Source organism: Haematobia irritans, chromosome 3, assembly GCF_050003625.1.
Source record: "Haematobia irritans isolate KBUSLIRL chromosome 3, ASM5000362v1, whole genome shotgun sequence".
In the NCBI taxonomy this organism is placed as follows: domain Eukaryota; kingdom Metazoa; phylum Arthropoda; class Insecta; order Diptera; family Muscidae; genus Haematobia; species Haematobia irritans.
Genome location: NC_134399.1, coordinates 42,287,279 through 42,311,691, shown reverse-complemented (window position 1 = coordinate 42,311,691; position 24,413 = coordinate 42,287,279). Strand labels below are relative to the sequence as shown.

General features: G+C 32.9%; 1 protein-coding gene across 1 annotated transcript in view; it reads right to left on the bottom strand.

Annotated features, from left to right (window-relative positions):
* Positions 1–15,729, bottom strand: part of LOC142230866 (uncharacterized) — a 33,172-nt gene extending 17,443 nt beyond the window's left edge. The window contains exons 1-3 of the mRNA XM_075301488.1: positions 14,806–15,729; positions 14,182–14,553; positions 13,804–14,094 (exon numbers count right to left, since the gene is read on the bottom strand). Of these exons, the coding sequence (XP_075157603.1) occupies positions 13,804–14,094; positions 14,182–14,553; positions 14,806–15,729 (1,587 nt within the window). The remainder of the gene's footprint in view (positions 1–13,803; positions 14,095–14,181; positions 14,554–14,805) is intronic.
* Positions 15,730–24,413: the final 8,684 nt, after the last annotated feature.

Sequence of the window (24,413 nt, the reverse complement as noted above, 5' to 3'; positions counted from 1 at the left end):
TTGAATTCAAGCTAACTTCCGAACGAAACAAGCTATCAACTTGAAACTTTGCACAAGTAGTTGTTATTGATGTAGGTCAGATGGTATTGCAAATGTGCTATATCGGTCCACTTTTACGTATAGCCCCCATATAAACTGACCCCCAGATTTGGCTTGCGGATCCTCTCAGAGAAGCCAATTTCGTTCCGTCTGAAATTTGTTACATGGTGTTAGTACACGGACGAAAAAGACGGTTTGGGCGTAAAAATTATATGTTTTGAACTCAAATTTTTCAACACAATATTTTTAAGTGCAAGCATATAATGTTCATAAACTAGAATAACATGTTTGGGACATATGTGATAATATGTTAAAACATATTATGTTTGGGACGTAAAATGTTTGTAAATATAATATGCTTAGATGCAAACATATATTAATTTGGAAATAGGCTATAAACATATATGTTTTTAGAAAGGGAGACCTAGAGAGTATGCTGCAAGTAAAATAATGGAAGTAACCAATTGGCGCCGTAAAAATATATCCACACAAAGAAACTTTCATTAAAATTTTTACTACCAGTGTATGGCCTGAGGTGAAACATACTATGTTTGAACAATACAAACATTATTTTGTTTGGACCAATCCTGAAAATGTGTTTGGGGTATGTGACAGAAGCGATTTGTTTGAGGGTATATATGGTCTCTAACAACCATGCAAAAATTGGCCCACATCGGTCCATAATTATATATGGCCCCAATATAAACCGATCCCCAGATTTCGCTTGCGGAGCCACTAAGAGAAGCAAATTTCATCCGATCCGTTTGAAATTTGGTACATGGTGTTAGTATATGGTCTCTAACTACTATGCAAAAATAGGTCCACATCGGTCCCTATTTATATAAAGCCCCCATATAAACCGATTCCCAAATTTGACCTCTGGAGCCCCTTGGAAGACCAAAATTCATCCTATTCGGTTGAAATTTAGTACGTGATGTTAATATATGGTCTCTAACAACCATGCAGATATTGGTCCACTTAGGCCTATAATTATATATAGTCCCCATATAAACCAATCCCCAGATTTGACCTCCGGTGTCTTTTTGAGATGCAAAATTCATCCGATCTGATTGAAATTTAGTACGTGGTGTTAGTATATGATCGCTAACAACCATGCAGGTATTGGTCCATATCCCCCATATAAACCGATTCCGAAATTTGACCTCCGGAGCCTCTTGGAGTAGCAAAATTCATCCGATTCGGCTGAAATTTGGTACATTGTACTAGTATATGGCTATTAACAATCATGCCTAACTATGTCCATATCGGTTTATATAGCACTCAGATAAATCGATCCCCAATCACACAAAAAATGGTCCATATCCATTTTGTGAGAACTCACTTACCTATATATACCTTTTTTGTCTAATATATGCCACGTATGGAGTAACTTGCAATTTAGAAGACGATGTTAAGAAGTTTTAAGATACCTTACCATCGGTAAGTTGTGAGGTCTCACAAAATATTGGGTCTACGCTAGTACTCGTATAGTATAGGATATTGTAGTAAGAAATATTTAGTAAAAATCAATTTGAGTTCAGTACGTTTGCATTTAAAATTCCAACGTTGTCATAGATTTTAGAGCCAATATTTTGTGAGAACTCACAAAGTATCACCACAACCCAAGTAATTCGATTGTGGATGATAGTCTTTCGTAGAAGTTTCTACACAATCAATGGTGGAGGGTACATAAGATTCGGCCTGGCCGAACTTACGGCCATACTTGTATTTATTTGTTTTTTTGCTTTTAATATGAGTTAACATAGGTAACACATTTTTACATAACTAAAATAAAAAATTAATGAAATCAGATATCAGACATGTAGTTAAGCAAAACATCAAAACAAAACATATCAGACTTGTAGTTAAGCAAAACAAGGATTTTATTTGATATTCACTTTTCATAAAACTAAGAAAAGGGCATTATAACAGTAATAATAAGAAATAAAGCAAATAAAAATTGTATCGACACCTGAATAGGAAGATATCAACCCTGTTATAAACCATGAAACTCGAAAACGGCCATAGACTGCTGCAAATCTTCCAACGAGTTGACTGAGCCGTACAATGTTCACCTAAAATGGTTGCCTGTCCTTGCTAACTTATACGATTCGCGGAATATATAGGAACTACGTTATATATTCCAGGGGAACTAGAACCTGCTAGTATGCTTCTGGTTGTCTGCAAGCTCATACTAAACCCCCCATCTAATCATAAACCGCGCACTAGAAAAGCAAGTCTTTTGAAGAAGTCAGATATCACTTCTGATACCTGCTATAACGGGTCATTGTCATGATGCGGAGGGAAAAAATCAACAGAGACCTCTTGTCAGTCTGCCAATGTTTTTGGAAGATTAAGGTTGTTTCACGGAATAAACTAACCGGGTGAGTTCAAGAGTAAAAACTAAAAGTATCTATATGTAATACTCCCTTTTAATTAATATCCCAGCAAAAAATTTAAGTTCTTCTAAAGGCACAACTTTAAAAGCAATACAAAAATGTTATCCCAAAGATGTTCTTTATTTTAACAGCACACACGTTTTTCATATGTTTGGGTGTAAAAATTATATGTTTGGAACTCAAATTTAGAAATAGCCTATAAACATATATGTGTTTAGAAAGAGAGACCTAAAGAGTATGCTGCAAGTAAATTAACGGAAGTAACCAATTGGCGCCCTAAAAACAGATCCACACAAAGAAAATTTCATTAAAATTTTTTTCTACCAGTGTATGCCCTAAGGTGAAGCATAATATGTTTAAACAATACAAACAATATTTTGTTTGGACCAATCCTGGAAACATATATGCCTGAAGCAAAATGTGTTTGGGGTATATATTACAGAAGCATTTTTTTTTGAGGGTGCAGGAAGTTCATTTGAGTCATTTTATAACTCGCTTTTTTCGTATTTTTAATGGAAAATTTAAAATATTTTTCAAATAGGTTGAAATAGAATTAAGAGTAAAAGGTAAAAACTATTTAAATTTTGCCCCAAAAATGCCAAATTCATTCAAGAAAAGTGGCGAATTTTTTAAAACGTTCCACACAAGCGTAAGAATGCATTAAAACTCATAAACAATGTAAAAATTATATATTTGCCCAAATATCACAAAATTTCTTAATTCATATCTAAAACACTGAATTCGCATCACACCTTAAAAATTGATGCAAATTCAGTGCAATCCAGAAGTAAAAATTATATATTTGCCCAAATATCACAAAATTTCTTAATTCATATCTAAAACACTGAATTCGCATCACACCTTAAAAATTGATGCAAATTCAGTGCACCGGCTGTTGAAATTGTGGACATCCGTCCTATGACAAGCCCGTGTTAAATTCATCGCTTCTGCGCCAATTTTGCACCACTCCCGGATCCAAAAAGAACTTTTCACTACTTTTTTGGCGACGCTTTTTGCTGGGGTCGTATCACAATGGACCGAATAATCTAAGAGAACCTGAGAAGTGGCTGTCACTTAAACCTAGTCCATCCTTCAAACTACACACACTTTTTTCAGATTCAATCACAAAATTAATTGATCCAATTAATTTTTTAATTGAAATGTCTTCAATCGCAAAAATGATTCTAATTGAGCATCAAAAAATACTTGATTAAAAAATTAATTGATTTCATTAGTTTCATAGTTTCAAAAAAAGTTGTAATTAAGAATTTAAAATAAATATCCATAATTTTTTAACTGTCTTACTCTCTCGATTTTGATCAATTAACTTTCAATTGAAAATTTTAAATTTTCAATCATTGACTTAATTGTTGTAATGTTTCTTGTTTAATTAAAAGGTTAATAATATCAATTAATTTTTTAATTAATCTATTTCAATCAACTTTTTAATTGGGAATATTTTGGTGATATATTTTTCTGTGTAGTAATAAAATGTCCCGACTTTCCTAGTGCTCATTCGAATATATGATAATTCACATTTCAAATTATTTTTCTAGCATGCTTAGACGAGAAGTTTAAGATTCCTCTACAACTCAAATCCAGAATCTGATGTCGTCTGCATGTGTGTCAATTTGAAATATAAGTTCAGGAATCGTACCATTTGATCCGATCTTCTTTAATGAATATGTTTCATCAAATCCACCTAAAATTTTATATAACATATTCCCAACTAAAAAATGTTTTTCTTCCATTACTTTTAGTGTACGTCCAAAATGGTCTTCTTTAATTTTCGCTTTAAAAGAAGTTCTTCTGAGGTGATGTAAGAAAGCCTTTCTTTTATGCAGATAACGCAATAAATTTTAGATAGAATTGTCGGAAGACGCAAATTCGAAAAAATTAAGAATTTGTTTAAATTATATCTTTGTTTTTTATGAAATCCGAAAACTGAAATAACTTTGCGTCTAGAGAACTAATGTGAAATCGTTGAAATTGATCCAATTAATTTTTTAATTGAAATGCCTTCAATCACGAAAATGATAGTATCAATCACAGTTTTAATTGAGCATCAAAAAATACTTGATTAAAAAATTAATTGATTTCATTAGCAAATTTCAATTCATTTTTTAATTGATTCAATAAAATTGTTAATTGATATGGATTGCAAAATTCAATTAATTTTTTAATTAAAAACGAAACTAATATAGCGATTAAACTATATTCAAATTTCAATCACTTTCTATAACTATTTTAAATCCTTTTTAGTTTGATTCAAAAATTCATAGTTTCAAAAAAATTTTTAAATTTTAAAATTAAAAAATATATGTATATCCATAATTTTTTTACTGTCCTACTCTTCCTAGTTTGATTAAAAAGTTAATTGTATTAATTAATTTTTTAATTGAAATATTTAAAAACTTCCAATCATTGACTTAGTGGACTTAATGTTTCTAGTTTGATTAAAAAGTTAACAGTATCAATTAATTTTTTAATTGAAAAAGTTTTCAACTTCAATCAACTTTTTGATTGGGAATATTTTGGTGATATTTTTTCCTGTGAGTGGATACTTAAAAAGACGTCTTCCGAACTATTATAAAACCATGTAAAATGCATTGCATTTGTGTCAATTTTAGATAACATTTATAGTTTACTTGTAACATCTCAGCAAAAAAAGAACTTCCAAAAAAGTAGTTTAGATCCCCAACTTGTGATCCGGAAGTAGTGCAAACTTGGTTCATCTGCAATGAATTTTATATGGGCTTTTGATAGGACGGAATCCTTTGCATTGCTTCAGAAGTTGTTCCTTGGAAGTTAATTTGAATGAAGAAATTAAAAAAAAAAAAAACGAAAAAGAATTTTTCACTGTTAATTTATAACAATTTTTTTATTGCACTTTTATTTTCTTATTTCTTAGCAAAAACTCCTATTACCAGGTATGAGTACAAGTATGCCTGCACCAAATTAGGTAACAACTTCTTCGTACATATATCAGCAGTAATACTTTTACATGGACATGACATAGGAGGAAGCATACTAGCAATCGAAAAACAAGTACTTCGTCACAAGCATATCAGCTCTCCAAAAATAATAAGTTTACCGTAAATAGACTCAAAAAGAGCGAGTGAGTTGCTGCTCTCATATCTATTTATAGATTTTATTCTCTCTTATAAGTTAGTTTCGTAATCTCGGTCGTTTTCTACCCCTTTCTCTCTTTGTTTATATTTATGGTACAATTCGTACTTTGAAATCTCTATGACGCCCAGGAAGAATCGAACTCAGACCTGTTGTTTTGTAATCCAACACACTATACCCTACCCCATGGCATGGATGTAATTTTGCAATGTAAATGATGTACTATACAACTTAAGAAAATATGGGTATGTTTTATTGGCATTATCAATTAATATGTTGCAATTTTTTCTGAAATGTAATTTTCGCTACTACTAACGGTGCTGTAGAAGTTATTCTATTAAAAACAAATCAAGAAAAATGCAAATTTTCAAAGAAAATTAATTAATTAATATTTAATAAAAATTAAAAACAAATAAATTAAAAATGGAGAGCTTCAGCAGGATTCGAACCGGGTCCTCAAGATATGATTTTAATTACTGGTATTAATAAAATGAATCACTTTTGGTCTACACAGGTAAGTTATTATTTTTAAATCCCAGGTTATACTACTAGAAGAATCACTAGTGCTTACCCAGTTTTTGCTGGGTTTCAAATTGAACTTTTTCGCTCCGACCGGGGGTTGAACCTGGGTTTGTTAACAGAACGTATATGAAGGAGCACTTTCACCTAACACATTCATCGTATCATTACGAATTTCCTGTCCCGATAATGCGGATGCGTCTTTTTTGAACACCTGTTTCTAACATATATGAAGGAGTTGTTAGATCGAAACAAAATTTGACAGAGATGGAAGTTTCCAAACTACTTAACTTTTTTCTGTTTATACCGCGCTTTTTGTGCTAGGCTAAGAAGTTTCCGAACTGCCCTCGTATAAGGAACTTAGTCATTGGTATAGTACTCATGAATCGGTCGGACAGTCAAAATCGGTTAATAAACCTGACATAGTGTAGAACAAATATTTTTAAGGCGTCAATTGGTAACTTCCATTATTTTACTTGCAGCATACTCTCTAGGTCTCTCTTTCCAAACACATATATGTTTATAGGCTATTTCTAAATTAATATATGTTTGCATTTAAGCATATTGTATTTACAAACATTTTATGGCCCAAACATACTAATATGTATGTCCCATACATGGTATTCTAGTTTATGAACATTATATGCTTTCACTTAAAAATATTGTGTTAAAAATCGGAGTTCTAAAAATATAATTTTTACACCAAAGCATATGAAAAACAGTCTTTTTCGTCCGTGTAGAAAGAAACTACAAAGTGCTTGCAAGCAGAATTCAGAATTTACAGCCTTTCTCGAAGAGCATCTTTCAGCCCTAACCTATTGCTTCAATTCCCAGCTGGAAATGTATGTAAGGGTGAGTACAGGTGTACTCATCGAAGCGATTTTAAACAATTTAGATGTTGTATTAACTATATTCATCTTTGTTGCAGCTCTTTGACCTCTTTTCACAGCCATTGGCTTCAGTTGACTTTTGCACCATAATCATCAACTAATATTTTAGTAAGGCCATTTTGTCACCTGTACCCAATTGATGGGATGTAGGGAGGAAAATTTAAAACTAAATCTGATGCAGGAAAGTTTAAATAAACACAAAATGAAAATGTGCAAAAAGAGCCGATTGGCTGGGGAGGAATGGCGATTTAATTTCATTATGTTTGTATTTTGTGATAATCTTACACCGATGTACGCAACTCTATCACAATAAATATATGCATTAACTTTTTAATATTTTTTATTATCCTTTTTTGCTACAATTCACAAATTAAAATAGTTGCAAGCTGTGTGAAAATCTGTTTCTATACGTAGCCACGGGACAGGTTTTGGTTTACATTTTTGATAAGCTAAATTTTATGATATGGAATATTTTCGCAACAATTACACGCTGAGAAGAAATATGGTTGTCACGGTCATATTCGAAGAGCAAAATAATATGGTAGGAGCTATTTTTGGGGCGACCATGTACATTTTCTCCTGCAACCATGTTGACACAGTGAACATAATTCTAGGAAAAATATAATTGTCCTCATCTAAAATATTATTATATTGATAAAAATAATTTTGTTTGAATTAAAAGACATTGGTCACGATCTAACATGTTATGGTATTTGTCAAAAATGTTTTTCTCTCAGATAAAAAACATGGTCACAACCTAAAATGATCTTTATAAAAAAAAACTTTTTTGTCAGCGAAAACAGGATGCTACTTGAGTAAAGGAAGCACAAAATTAACTTTACTTATTTATTTATTAACTATTTCCTTGTTTATTTGTACTTATAATGTCGTGCAAGCAAACATCACTCTGTGGAACAGGGTATTATACATATCTTTGCAGGCTCCAGAAGAAGCCGAGACACATGGTGCCTTTGACAATAATGCTCAGGGCAAGCCCCTGAGACGATCTAGCCATGTCTTCTGTCCGTCGGTCTGTGAACATATTTTTGGATCAAAATGTAGGTCGCAGTTTTAGTCCAATCGACTTCAAATTTGGCTTATGTTTCTCTTTTGGGTCAGAATAAAACCTATTGATTTTGGAAGAAATAGGTTCAGATTTAGATACAACTCCCATATATATCTATCGCCCGATATGCACTTATATGACCCCAGAGGCCAGAGTTTTACTGTTATTTGCTTGAAAACACTTAGTAGTATAGTCTTAGTAGTATAGTCTATTGAAATTGGTTCAGATTTAGACATAGCTCTCATATATAACTTTCGTCCGATATGGAATTATTTTGTTGTCTTTTTGCATCTTGACAAAGCAAAAATGTGTTCAAAAATAGGACATGTTTTTCAGCATTTTATATCAAAGACGTTTTTTACTTGAAACATAGCATAATTTCTACTGGAAGTCGAATCTGAATTTAAAAATTTATGTTGTCGTTAACACGCTTGTATATATATATATATATATATATATATGTATATATATATATATATATATGGGAGCTATATCTAAATTTGAACCGATTTCAATCAAATTTACCAAGCATTGGTAGAATGCCAAGTCTACCCTCTGTGCAAAATTTCACGAAGATCTGTAGTAAACTTTGGCCTCTGTGGTCATATGAGTCTAAATCGGACGAAGATATATATATATATATATATATATATATATATATATATATATATATATATATATATATATATATATATATATATATATATATATATATATATATATATATATATATATATATATATATATATATATATATATATATATATATATATATATATCTTCGTCCGATTTAGACTCATATGACCACAGAGGCCAAAGTTTACTACAGATCTTCGTGAAATTTTGCACAGAGGGTAGACTTGGCATTCTACCAATGCTTGGTAAATTTGATTGAAATCGGTTCAAATTTAGATATAGCTCCCATACATATCTTTCGTCCGATTTGAACTTATATGGCCACAAAAGCCAGAGTTTTGCCGTGATTTGCTTCAAATTTTGAACAAGGGGTACGTTTAATAGTATCGTTAAGTGTGTCAAATGTTGTTAAAATCGGTTCAGATTTAGATATAGCTCACATATATATCTTTCGCCCAAATTGGACTTATATGGTCTCAAAAGCCAGAGTTTTGCCCTGACTTACTTCAAATTTTGCACAAGCGGTACTTTTAACGATACTATTGTATGTGCCAAATATGGTCAAAATCGATTCAGATTTAGATATAGCTCCCATATATATCTTTCGTCCGATTTGAACTTATATGGCCTCAAAATCCAGGGTTTTGCCGTGATTTCAATTTTCTTCAAATTTCGCACAAGGAGTCCGTTTAGTAGTATCGGTAATTGTGCCAAATTTGGTTGAAATCGGTTCAGATTTAGATATGGCTCCCATATATATCTTCCGTCCGATTTGCACTCATATAACCAGGGGGGCCAAGGTTATACTCCCATTTACGTGAAATTTCGCATAGATAGCAAAATTATTATTCTAACTATACATGTCAAATTTAGTCAAAATCGGTTCAGATTATATATAGCTCCCATATTTTAGACCCATTTTCAATGGAAGTTTCCTCCAGTTAACTCGATAGCGTTAGCCAATTTAAATTTTAATTCTAGAGATTTAGTAGAAGAAAAAAATTGTCTCCTTTATAAGAAGAAGAAAAAAAATTGTCTCCTTTATATAGCTTCCAGCAAATGTGAAGTAGTTGAGATGGTAACACAAATTTTGGCCTACATAGGGGTGAAGGGTATAATATAGTCGGCCCCGCCCGACTTTAGTCTTTATTTACTTGTTTCTTATATGAGATGTGTTTATGTCTACTGTACTCCCTTTTATAAGAAACAAATAATTCATAACTAGCAAATATTTAACTACGCAGTTAGAGTTGTACATACTTGGTAAATATTGGATTTTATTTATGCAGAGTGTTTCCAAACAATTGATTTCGAATGCAACATTAATAGCGCAACAACAACAACAAAAAAACACACACACACATGACTTTGCCCATTTTTGTCTAAATTAAACAAAAGCATATTCATTTCATATATACCTGAGTATATTCACTCAATTAGTTGCATGGTTTGCTTGAAGCCCAGAGTGGATGTAAGAATACAAAAGAATAAAAAGTCACCGCTACCCAAGCACTAAAGCCAAGTCCTTGTTAAATATCCAGTGCAACATTGGTAGTTTTCTCCTTCATGTCCTCATTCTCGAAATAAGTGAACCTGCACTTTATTGGTTGCATTAAGTCGATTTCGGAAACATTTGAAAAGAACTCAATAATTACTTTTGATTATAACACTAAATAGAAGCTATTATCCTCGTATTATGGTGTTTTTGTTTCTTTTACACAAACAGCAAGCACAATACTAATGGCATCAAATGAGCCACAGAATCAGGGTCGTTAAAACAGTTAATGTTTGAAAACTTTTGCCATTTTAGGACTTATGCAGAGAGAGAGAGAGAGATATACTTGTGATATAAAGATTTCAAATAGCAGACATAGACTTATGTATTTTGACAAACAATAATTTTGAAATTTTTAGCATCAGTATTGTTGCCTGATTTTTGTATTCCTTGTAATTAAAAAACCATATGTATTTATACTTTTATTTTATTTAGACAAAAATCGCAAATTTCAATTCAAAGATTTTGTCTTTACACTAACGAGTTTGGCATTGATTCCGATACCAAGAAGCAAAGAATTGAAGTAATGGCAAATTTAAGACACAATTCTTTTTTAAACCCACCACCATGGTGACGGGGTATAATAAGTTTGTCATTCAGTTTGTAAAACATCGAAATATTGATTTCGTCTGGCTGTCTGTATGTCTGCCTGTCTGTTGTAATCACGCTACAGACTTCAATAATGAATCAATCGTGCTGAAATTTTGCACAGCACGATATATCGATCCAAGACCACAAATCGGGTGGTCGGTTTATATGGGGACTATATAAACCGACCACCCGATTTGGGGTCTTGTGCTTATAAAAACTGTAGTTTTTATCCAATTTTCCTGAAATTTGAAATATAGAGGTATTTTAGGACCATAAAGAGGTGTGCCAAAAATGGTGAGTATTGGTCCATGTTTTTGTATATCCCCTATATAGACCGATCTCCAGATTTTATTTCTCGGGCTTATAGGAATCGTAGTTTTTATCCAATTTGCACAAAATTGGAAATCTAGAATTATTTTACGGCCATAAAGAGGTGCACCGAAAACGGTGCGTATCGGTCAATATGTTCGATCTCCCGATTTTACTTTTTGGGCTTGTAAATAGAAACCGTAGTTGGTGTCCAATTTGCCTGAAATTGAAAATCTGGAGTTTTTTTAGAACTATAAATAGGTGTGCAAGAAATAATTTTATTGGTTGGGATTTTTGAAACCGTAGTTTTTATCCAATTGTCCTGAAATTTAAAATCTAAAAGTATTTTAGGACCATAAAGAGATATGCCGAAAACGGTGAGTATCGGTCCCTGTTTTAGTATAGCCTCCTTAAGACCGATCTCTCGATTTAACTCCTTGGGTTTCTAGAAATCGTAGTTTTTATCCGATTTGCCTGAAATTGTATTTTATACTCACAAAAACGTCTATCGGATCTAGTTTTTATCGGTCCATTTGGTGAAAATTGCTTGAAACTGAATATAAAATTTCCAGATTTTACTTCTCGTAATCATTTAAATATTGGGGGTAAAAATCTACAGATTCTCGATTTCCATTCAAGACGTTATTTCATCATTTTTTCCACATTTACAAGAGATGTTAATGATTCCTCTAAAACTCAAAGAAAAATGGTTATTATAAATCCAAAATCCGATATAGTCTTCATAGGTAAAATCTTTTAATTTATCTTCGGGAAGTGTACGAGTTGAACGGCTCTGCTTGAGAGAATATCTGTCATCAAACCCCCTTGAAATTTTAAAGCAAACTATAATATTTGACTCATGGTGGTGGGTAGATTCGGCCTGGCCGAACTTAATGCTGTATATATTTGTTGTATTTAAGTTTTGCTTACTTGATTGTACGAAACAAAGTTTATTTTATTCATTTTTTAGTTTTTTTTCTTCCAGTGCTATCAGAGTCCTTTAAGTCATGTTAACGACGACTTAAATTTCCAAATTTGTACTCGACTACAAGTACACCCAAAGAAAAAATACTCTCCACCGAAACGAAATTCTAGACAAACGAAACTCTCCTTTCTTATACTGCATTTTCTTTTAAAACAAATAAACGCGAATTTACAATAAGAGATTCAACGATTGTCATTAAACTTTTTATTTGCTTAGTGTCAACACCGAATGAATTTTCTTCGTAAAAAGAACGAAAAATTTCATTAAAGTACGAAATTTGTCATTGTTTTACAACCAAAGAAACTTTTCATTAAAAGTACGAAATATTTCGTACTTTTAACAAAGAAAAGTTCTTCCAAAATTTTCGTAGTTTGTAAGAAAAAAGTCCTACTTTTTATGAAAAATCTTCGTACTTTTTATGAAACAATTTCGTTCTTTTTATGAAAATGTTTCGTACTTTTTATGAAAAACTTTCGTAGTTTTTATGAAAAATGTTCGTACTTTTTATGAAAAACTTTCGTACTTTTTTTTAAAAATGTTCGAACTTTTAGAAAAAAATTTACAGTAGAAAGTGCATTTGGTTGTAGTTACAAGTGTGAAAAATGACATCACTACTTTACATCTTAAGTTTTTGAATAATTTTTAGTTTTTTGCTTCATTTTTATTCATAGCGATCTATCACCCAAATGAGAAGTAGCATAAAGGGTGATACGGTCAAAATTTATTTCAATTTTGCAATTAAAAAACCTGAACACCCCTTATTTTGAAGGTGTGTGTGTGTAGAATGTTGCTCCTATTTTGATTTTGGAATTCACTCTTCAGTTGTCAAAATGCCGTCCAAGCAAGAAGATCAGCGTATCAAAATTTTGCTCGCGCATCTCGAAAATCCGAGCTACTCGCACGCAAAGCTGGCAAAATCGCTAAAAGTTGCCAAATCTACCGTTACAAATGTAATTAAAGTGTTTGGGGAACGTTTGTCGACAGCCAGGAAGTCTGGATCGGGGGGAAATCGAAAACCGGAAGCCGCTGAGACGACCAAGAGAGTTGCCGGTAGTTTCAAGCGAAACCCTAACCTCTCTCTCCGAGATGCAGCAAATAAGCTGGGTGTATCGTCTACAACCGTGCATCGAGCCAAAAAACGAGCCGGACTATCGACAAGAAGGTAGTGACTCCAAATCGCGATGATAAACAAAATACGACGGCCAAAGCGCGATCCCGGAGGCTGTACACGACGATGCAGACGAAGTTTGATGCGTGGTAATGGACGACGAAACCTACGTCAAAGCCGACTACAAGCAGCTTCCGGGACAGGAGTTTTATACGGCAAAAAGAAGGGGAAAGGTAGCAGATATTTTCAAGCACATAAAACCAGGGATCCGGAGCGGTCCATTTTTTTCGCTCCGCTCCGCTCCCGCTCCGGAGAAAAAAAAAACGCTCCGCTCCACGCTCCGCTCCGAGAAAAAAAAAATCGCTCCGCTCCGCTCCACGCTCCGCTCCGCTCCTCTTCCAGAAAATTATAGTACAAACATTGTATTATTTATTCAATTGAGTTTTATTTTACGAAAACAAAAAAACTTACTTCAATAGTTGTATTGTAAAAGAAAAACAAAAAAACAAATAGTAGTAAAAATTAATTATTTAGATTTTGTGTTTAGATTAATTAAAAGTATGTTTGACAGATTTGCTTCCGTTAGGCGGCAGCGTAAGTGATTATATATATATTTAAGAGCAGAAAAATTCCGCTCTACGCTCACTTGTGTAGCTGGAACACCTAGAACTACACATGCCAGCTCATACAGAGGGTGTGCTCGACGTTCATCCCAAAATTGCAGAACACTGCTCTGTGCCGAAATGCGAGCTTGATAAAAGAAGTCATTTATTTTATCTTTAATGTCATCTTCTCTTACGTAATTTTCCGATACAGCCCTGTTTGACTGGGATTGAAGAAAATTATCCACCATACTTAAATCGCAATCCTAGAAGCATAACGTAGATTATCATTATATAAATTTAAAAAAAAGTATCTTAAAATGTTATTTTTTATTAGCTTATATATTACTTACCATCATTGTTGTACTCTTACTTGCAGCTCCTTCACTTGGACTATTCTGAGTTGTTGGTTTTAGATGTTGTATTTGACGCCAGGTTTCTAACAGCCACTGTTTTGCGTTTACCACTGCTTCTTCTTTTAGAAGGCTCTTGTACCTCGGGTCCAAATAAAGGGCGCAAATCACTGCTGGTTGGCCAAGTAACGACTCCTCACGTTTCGACAAACATACCATGAAATCCTTCGCCATACTTGCACTCATTGAAGAAATTTCCAATTTCATTTTTATCCACGTTCCGAAAAAATCTCCAACTACCAAGTTTGCGGCTTGCAAATTTATTGTGGCCTCTTTGGCGGGTCTCAGAACCGCAACAAATTCCTTCATAAACTGCCAAGTGGAATTTTGGATATATAAATCTTTGTGCGTTTTACAATTTTTTTCGCAAAATGAACGTAGTTCCAGTAAACGCTCAATCATATATATGGTGGAATTCCAACGAGTTTTTGTATCCAAAATCGGGCGTTTCATTTTTAATGCTTTTATTAGAAGCATAATAGTTGGCGTACGAATTGACTTAGAAACTTGTCGACATTTTTCAATTTTGCTGGCAATATTTCGATGCTTAAAAAATTCATTTACAGCTAGTTGAAGAGTGTGGGCAGCACATCGTACAATTTTGGATCCGCTAATTCCACATTCAGTGAGATCTAAATTACTATCTTCTGCATTTTCTTGACTCCAGTCATCACTGTCATTTTCTTGACCCTCGTCTTCTATTTCTAGAGTATCATTATCAGGTTCACAACATCCATCTACCAATTTTTCCTTTCTTTCTTCAAGTAATTCCACGGCTTTTATCATATTAGCACCGTTATCTGTAGTGACAGAATATATTTGTTCTGGTTTTATGTTATATTCCTTCAGAATATCAACAGTAACGGATTTAATATATTCGCCAGTGTGTCGCTCTTTAAGCTCCTTCATAGCTAGCGTTTTTATGCAGATGGTATTGCATTTAATGTACTGTACATTCACGCCAAGAATGCTACGATCCATACAAGTGGCCGCATCTATTTTCAATGATATTAATCGATTTTTAACATCTGTGGAAATTTCTTCTTTTATGGAGTCAGCAAGGGATTCAATTTTTTGCTGGACGGATTCTGGTGTAATAGCAATTTTGCTGTTTAAAGCCGTTAAAATAGGATCGATAATTTTTCGAAACCCTGAATCATTCATAATACTAAATGGCCTGCCATTTTTGGTGACCATTTCAACACAAGCATCCATTAATGTTTTTTCATTCAAATGAAGCAAAACATTGGTTGGTTTCGGTTTCACTCCAAAAAAGTCATCAATTCTTGCTGACTTTGAGCTGGATGCACCGTGGCTTTCTGAGACTGTTAAATCCGGTATTTTTTCCGGATGACGCCGTTTAACATGCCGTTCTAAATTAAATGGACTTTTATCTATAATACGTATTGCTTGTTTACACTGGTCTATTTGGCAAGTAAATTCGTTTTGCGATTTTTTGTCAAAAAACTTGTACACCGGCTTAGACATTTTCACAAACTATTGTAATTTCCAATTTTACGATTTGCTTGTTGAATATAACGGCACATTCACACAATTTGAGACTAACTATAATTCTTAAAAAGAGAGTAAGTTACTCAAAGAGAAAATCTACATACAGTGTATTTTAGTTTAGTTACTAATGGACAAAAATACTACGCTGCGTTTGGCTCTTACTCTCCAAAATGTTCTCTTTCAGTTAAAGCTCAAAACAGGTTTTCTACACACTACAAAATGAATTTGTATTTTTGAGACACTGTTCAGTCTCGTTTGAGCAACGGATCGAGGTGGATGTGTAGTCCATTTTGTTTTGCGATTTTATGCAATACGATATGGAAGACGTATTTTTTTTTGTCTTCAGATTTTTGTTTTTTAGATCAACTATTTAAAAAAATGAAACCTTTATTTTAATAACCACATATAACAATGAAAATATTTTTTATCAATGATTTCATTATTTTTATGATCATTTTTAGAAATGCAAATAAAATTTAAATTGAAAATGTATACAATGAAAATACTATTTCCAATCAAAAGCATATGGGTTTTATGTGGTAATTTTTAACAGAGTGCCTTTTTGGAAACCCAAACAACATTTAAGTTAAAATTATTATCAAGTAACATTTCCCGAAGTGCATAAAGAGAGCCATCAAATACATACGTAGACAAACACAATTCCTCTCTGCCCATTCCTGGTTTAGGAGCAAAATAGAGGATTGGAACTGAAAGACAGTGATGCCAACACCCGAATGGCAAAAAGCACCAAAAATATATTCTAATTTTTGACACCCCAATTCCCATCACAAAAAATACCCAGGCAGTTAAAATTCAGTCAGCACAGAAAAACCTTCGCACTACAATATAGGTGATATATGGATAAAATAGGTATTGACTTGAATCAAAAATTAAATTATGAATCTTTATAAAAAATCAATCTGTTCGATGTACGTTGTACACAGCTTTATATTTTTAATGCTTATTTCATTTCATTCATTTTTGTCAGTAATGAATTTCAGTAAAAAAATTACGACAAATTTCAAGTCATAATATTCAGAGAACAAAATAAATTTGTCGACACTAAATATGTACTCTTCATTATTTTTATATTTACAGGGATTCCATTACTTGTTTTAATTACATTTTTATCATGCTCATATGCTTTACACTTGTCGAAATGCTTTTCAAAAGAATTCCTAAATAACAATATTGTTTTATAATAGGATTAAAATTATATTCATAACAACAAAATATACAATTATTTGGCAATATATTGAGTTTTTATCAATCTACTTACTTCATTAAAAACTTTTTGTATTAAATAAATCAATCAAATAAAAAAGCACTAAATGCATCATGCAATGGTGCTTTTGGATATCAAAAAACACTAATTTTGGTCCTAAAAGCACCAAATTGGCATTAATTTTATATATTCTTACGAACAGAGAGTATAATTATTTAGAGCGGTGTTACCAGGTGAAAAAAAGTATAAGAAATAACCCTTAAGTTGTTCTAGATTTGTTTTAAAACCCAAAAAAATGTTAGGAATTTAAATAGGAAAAAATATATACAATATGCTAAAAAACAGGTAAAACTAAATAATTCAATGCATAACCTAAATTAATTAAAAATATATAACTGAAAATTCGGTTTATAAAGAAACAAAATTAAATAAATAACTAAAAATAAAATTCGGTAAATATATACCAGCGAAAATAATGCTAGCGTTACTTCCTTAAATTTAGGAATTTTACCAAATTTGGTATTGTATTGTTTTACTTTATGAGGTGAAAGATATTTTTACCTCAAAAACAACCAAATAAAAGTTACCAAAAACCCATATGGATTTCCAAATTTTGTAAAAAATCATGAAGTAACACACTTCAAGAAATCAATCAAACAAAAGCATAAGGCGCAAAATAGTTTTAACCCCTAATATACCTCCGAAAGTGAAGAAAAACGTAATTTTGGTCGAAATCCCCCAACCTGGCAATACTGTGTAGAGAGTAATATAACGGCATATTTACAAAATAGAGAACAGCAATATGAGAATAATAATATCCCTAAAGAAGAGAGTAAGTTATTCTAAAACAGCGATGGGCAAAGAGACTACGCGGCGTTTTGCTCTTGCTCGCCCAAATATTCTCTCGCTCAGTTAAGTGTCAAAACAGGTTTTTTACACACGACGAAATGAATTTGTATTTTGAAAACACATTTCAGTCTCGCTTGAGCAACCGATCGAGCTGGGTGTGTTGTCGCATGTTGTTCAGTGATTACATGAAATTCGAAATAAATGAGTACTTGCAATTTAATTTTTTGTTTCCAGAATTCATAACTTTCAATTAAATAATAACCAGATGTAATAAAAAAATATTTTTTTAATAATTATTGAATTTTTTCTATTGTGCGTATTTGAAAACCTAAAAATATTATTTATTTTACTATTTCGAATCAAAGGAAAATACACAATAAACAAAAACCACTTAATATTCTACGATTTTATATGGTAATTTTTTAGTACAGTGCCTCTTTGGACATCCAAATAATGTTTCTTTTCGTTAAAAAGTTAATTACATTAAAATTCTGTATCAATGACAGAAATACGTCTTTAAAGTCTTTCATAAAAATCTCATAAAAAAAGTAACTTAATATAATTATTAAGTATCATTTCTCGAAGTGCATAAAGAGAGCGATCAATTGAAAACGCACACAAACACAAATCCTCTCTGCCCATCCCTGCTATACACAGAGTAGAAGTAACTACTCTCCGAAAGTTTTTTTTTTGTTTTGCAACAGACGTAGAGAAGAGGTTTTGTTATATTTGTAATGTGTGTGTATGTTTATGTTTGCAACAACCTCCATCGAAATCAGTCCGTGGTATACCTACGAATACTCTTACTCAGATCTAGTGTTACCTAATTTCGCTTTTTTCCCTTTATTGTAAAAATACATTTTCGAACAGCGTTTTTAAGATATTTTCGTTCTCAAAAAAAGTAGATAACATGGAATAATACATTAGTTTTCAATGTAAGAAAAAATTAAAATAAATGTATATGCGCACATTTTTCAACCAAAATTGAAACTATCCATAATTTTAATTAAATTTTCGAGAATTATTATCAATGAATGAATGTCCTTACACTGAAAAAAAGCATGCCCGGTTCCAAAGATTTTGTCTTTACTTTAACAGTTTGGGTATTAATTTCGAGCCAAAGAAGCGGAGAATACAAGTAAGGACACTTTAAAGACGCAATTCTCTTTTAAATTTGGGGGTTATGTACTTGCTTCTAGGAAGCAAATGTTTATTATTCATTTTTTTAGATTTTTTTCGCCAGTTGTTATCAAAATCCTTTAAAAACGAGTTAACGAAAATTTTATTTTCCATATTAAGACTCGACTTCCAGTAGAAATTATGCTATGTTTCAAGTAAAAAGCGTCTTTAAAATAAAGTGTTGAAAAACATGTCTTATTTTTTTACAATTTTTTGCTTTGTAGGCAAGATGCAAAAAGGAAACAAATTTAAAGACAATTTTATTAATTTTAAAGAATTTTTCTTAATTATTAAAGTCACGTTGACCTTACCTCAAAAATTGTATCTTTCATGTTATGATACACATTTTTAAGTAAAATCACTTAATTATAAGGACATTACAACTTCATTCAAAAATGTATTGCCTTTTGGACAAGGAAAAAAACTTTATTTTAGAGAAATGCGTCTTCCATGTTAAGCAAAATTTGCATTCTTATTCTAAGGACATGGATTCTTTGACTTCACGACAATATTTTTTTCAGTGTAGAAAACTAAAAAATTAAATATAAATAAGATCGTTTAATTGTATTTATTTGACGTTCATTACAAACATCTTTGTAGTAATACGGGATGAAATTGATCGAAAGTACTGTTGTTACTTTTACAACACATACTAGATATATATTTTGACATTTGCCGTTTTTGAAAACAATTACTATAAAACACGTTGTGTTTTCCCCAATGTACATACGTACAAAAATACATATCGTACATTTTAAACGTTTACTCACACTACGCTAAGTACTAGCTAAATTTGAAATTACCTACACAGTGTAATTTCAAAGTTACACATTTCATTCAAGTAATATTTTATTCGGAGCGGAGCGGTTTTTCATTTGGAAACCGCTCCGCTCCCGCTCCGCTCCGGATTTTAAAAATACCGCTCCCGCTCCGCTCCCGCTCCGGCAAAAAAAGGGCTTGCTCCGCTCCGCTCCACGCTCCGCTCCGCTCCGCTCCGGATCCCTGCATAAAACTGTCAAAGTTCGCAAAGAAATATCTGGTTTGGCAAGCCATCTGTACCTGTGGCTTGAAAGGCAGCATTTTCATAGCTTCCGGGACTGACAACCAAGAAATTTACGTGAAAGAGTGTTTGAATAAACGTCTGCTGCCTTTCCTGAAGAAATACGGTCGTTCCGTACTGTTTTGGCCGGATTTGGCATCTAGCCATTACGGTAAAAAGGCCATGGAGTGGTACTCCACCAACAACGTACAGGTGGTTCCCAAGGACAAGAACCCTCCCAACACGCCAGAGCTCCGCCCTATTGAGAAATACTGGGCTATTGTCAAGCGGAACCTAAAGAAGACCAAAAAAACTGCTAAGGACGAGCAGCAGTTCAAGGCAAACTGGCTTTCTGCGGCGAAGAAGGTGGACAAGGTGGCTGTACAAAATCTGATGGCAGGTGTCAAGCGTGAGGCCCGGCAATTCGTATTTGGAAAAGCGAACGCCTAACTGAATATTTTTCCTGAAATTTATACTAATTGAACTTGAAAAAGAAATTTAATTTGATTTTTTAAATAAACGATTTCACCGATTTACACGCGTTTTCCCTTGACCAAATTTTGACCGTATCACCCTTTAGACTTCCATAAAAAAATAGAATAAAGGAATACACTCAAGCTCATTATAAAAGACAATTTTATGTCGCAAACGGAAATTTTAAAACAACAATGAAACTTCTTCGTTATTTCAAAGAAAATGTTTCGTACTTTTTATGAAGAAATTTTAACGCAGAATGTTTCGTAAAATATTCGTAAAAACTTCTTCACAAAATTCATGAAATTTTAAGAAAGTTTCGTTAAAAGTACCAAGTTTTTACGAAGAAAAGTTAATATAGAATATTTCGTAGAAGTTTCGTATATTCGTAAAATGTTCTTCGTAAAATTTACGAAAATGAATGAAATATTCGTTATTTTAATGAAGAATTCACGAAGAATAGTTAATGAAGAATTCTTCGTAAAATTAACGAAGAGAATTCTTTCGGTGAAAAAAAAAAACTTCGTTTTTCTAAAATATCGTTCCTCGGTAAAGAAAACGCTTTTTTCAATGTAGATATGTTTCAAGTGATAAAGCCTTTAAAATAAAGCCTTTAAAAAGTTGATCGACTTAACATCACTTGACCGAAAAAAAAGTTTACTATTTTTTATGAAAAATGAACTAACCAATAGTAAGAATGACCGTGATTTGGCGCGAAAGATTTCATCTAGATAAGTTCATGATTTTCTTATAAATTAGTTCATGTATTGCATCATATTTTAGTTCATTATTACTAAGCTACGAGAAGAATGTACTCACGCTTATTCAAAATATTCCTGCTATCCGAAAAAATTAACAAAATTTTCGGAAACCTATATTAAGAAATTGGTTTCAAATTTATTTCAAAAGTGTTTGTCAGAATAATTTTCAAAAAAGTAGAGAAATTAAGGAATTAAAAGTATAACAAGCCTGTATACAACTAAGAAATTTTTCGTACAATAAAAGTAAATTTACTATAACCACCAGTACTTTATTTTATTTTTATACCCACCACCATAAGATGGGGGGTATATTAACTTTGTCATTCCGTTTGTAACACATCGAAATATTGCTCTAGGACCCCATAAAGTATATATATTCTGGGTCGTGGTGAAATTCTGAGTCGATCTGAGCATGTCCGTCCGTCCGTCCGTCCGTCCGTCTGTTGAAATCACGCTAACTTCCGAACGAAACAAGCTATCGACTTGAAACTTGGCACAAGTAGTTGTTATTGATGTAGGTCGGATGGTATTGCAAATGGGCCATATCGGTCCACTTTTACGTATAGCCCCCATATAAACGGACCCCAAAATTTGGCTTGCGAGGCCTCTAAGAAAAGCAAATTTCATCCGATCCGGCTGAAATTTGGTACATGGTGTTAGTATATGGTCTCTAACAACCATGCAAAAATTGGTCCACATCGGTCCATAATTATATATAGCCCCATATAAACCGATCCCCCGATTTGGCTTGCGAGGCCCCTAAGAGAAGCAAATTTCATCTGATCCGACTGAAATTTGGTACATGGTGTCAGTATATGGTCTCTAACAATCATGCAAAAATTGGTCCACATCGGTCCATAATTATATATAGCCCCCATATAAACCGATCCCCCGATTTGGCTTGCGAGGCCTCTAAGAGAAGCAAATTTCATCCGATCCGGCTGAAATTTGCTACATGGTGTTAGTATATGGTCTCTAAGAACCATGCAAAAATTGGTCGACATCGGTCCATAATTATATATAGCTCCCATATAAACCGATCCCCCGATTTGGCTTGCGAGGCCGCTAAGAGAAGCAAATTTCATCCGATCCGGCTGAAATTTTGTACGTGATGTTAGTATATGGTCTTTAGCAACCATGCAAAAATTGGTCGATATCGGTCCATAATTATATATAGGCCCCATATAAACCGATCCCCAGATTTGACCTCCAGAGCCCCTTGGAAGAGCAAAATTCTTGCCATTCGTTGAAATTTGGTACGTGATGTTAGTATATGGTATCCAACAACCATGCAGGAATTGGTTCCTATCAGTCCATAATTATATATAGCTCCCATATAAACCGATCCCCAGATTTGACCTCTGGTGCCTTTTGGAGAAGCAAAATTCATCCGATCTGCTTGAAATTTGGTACGTGGTGGTAGTATATGATATTTAACAACCATGCCAAAAGTGGTCCATATCAGTCCATAATCGTACATAGCCCCATATAAACCGATCCCGAGATTTGGTTTTGTAACCTTTTGGAGGAGCAAATTTCATCCGAGTGAGTTGAAATTTGGTACATTGTGCTAGTATATGGTCGTTAACAACCATGCCTAACTAGGTCCATATCGGTCTATAGTTATATATGGCCCTTAGATAAATCGATCCCCAATCACACAAAAATTGGTCCATATCAAGTTCATAATTGTATATAGCCCCCATATAAGCGACCCCCATATTTCAATTCTGGCTCTCTACGTACAAAAAGTCCATATCGATTCGTAATTATTTGTAGACTTAACTATACATAACTTTTTTGTCTAATATATACCATGTATGGACTAAATCACAGTCTTTCGTAGAAGTTTCTACGCAATCCATGGTGGTGGGTACATAAGATTCGGCCTGGCCGAACTTGCGGCCGTATGTACTTGTTATGGTTGCGGTAGCAAATATATAAATTTTATTGTTCCTTTATGAAAAAAAAACTTACTTCCATTCTTTTCCGAAGACGATGAACTTGTTTATTGATCAGATGTTCCTGGTTTAGTAACAGCGCCACTATGGGCGGAAATCGCAAAATAGCGGCAAAAAGCCAAATTTTCAAAGTGAACAATTTTTAGATGTTCCGATTGAAATTACATTAAGTACAAACTACATTAAGCACCACTGTTCATGAGCAAAATGCTGTCAATGTTTACCTAAATGTATGCATTTTGCGTGTAATCAATGAGACCAAAAATTTGAAAAATTTCGTGTTTAATTTTTTTCGCAATAAAAGAGAATAAAGAAAATGTTTAAATGTGGATTCTAAAACGATAGATAAGTAGTTCAAAATGTTTCCTTTAAAATATTTTTGTTTTTGAACTTGTATTTGTGGTTTCAAAAGTGCTGTTTATTTTTGAAAACTTTAGTACCTACGTAAATTTGCGAGGAATAGATCTAGAATTGTTAACGTTTGTTAACGAAAACCTTTATTTGCTATTGTTCGCGAACATGTATATTTTAACTTGTTGTAAATATTGTCTGCCCAAACTTGCCCATTCGAAAATAAATTTAATTTTTCTAGAAATAGTGATGATAAAAATAATGCATTTTCTTCATTTTGGCTAAAAAGCAAACAAAGTACAAATGCTATAGTTACTTTCTTTAATAGCAAAATACCACATAAAACCAACGATGAGTTAAGCAAATCATTCAAAACATAAATAATTTTATTAAAAGGAAGTGGGAAAGCCACAAGAGAACCAAAATAAATGCCCTATGGCCAAAATTGGGAAAATTAAGCGACTCATATTTGGGAAAATCGGGCGATACATATATATTGGAGCTATATCTAAATCTGAACCGAATTTGATGAATTTTTGTACACTTTAAGAGTACTATAAAAAATTACTTTGTGTTAAATTTGAAGAAAATCGGGTTGTAAATAAGCGCAATATGTTCTCATTTGTCGAAATCGGGCGATACATACATATGAATGGGGGTTATATCTAACTGTGATCCGATTTTTTCCAAATTCAACAAAATACGTTGTACCAAATTTCATTCAAATCGATGGGATTAGAGGAGTATTATCCGAGTAAGTACGGCTTATAGAGAATATTGTTTGGGAGATTCGGTTTTTTTATACCCACCACCATAAGATG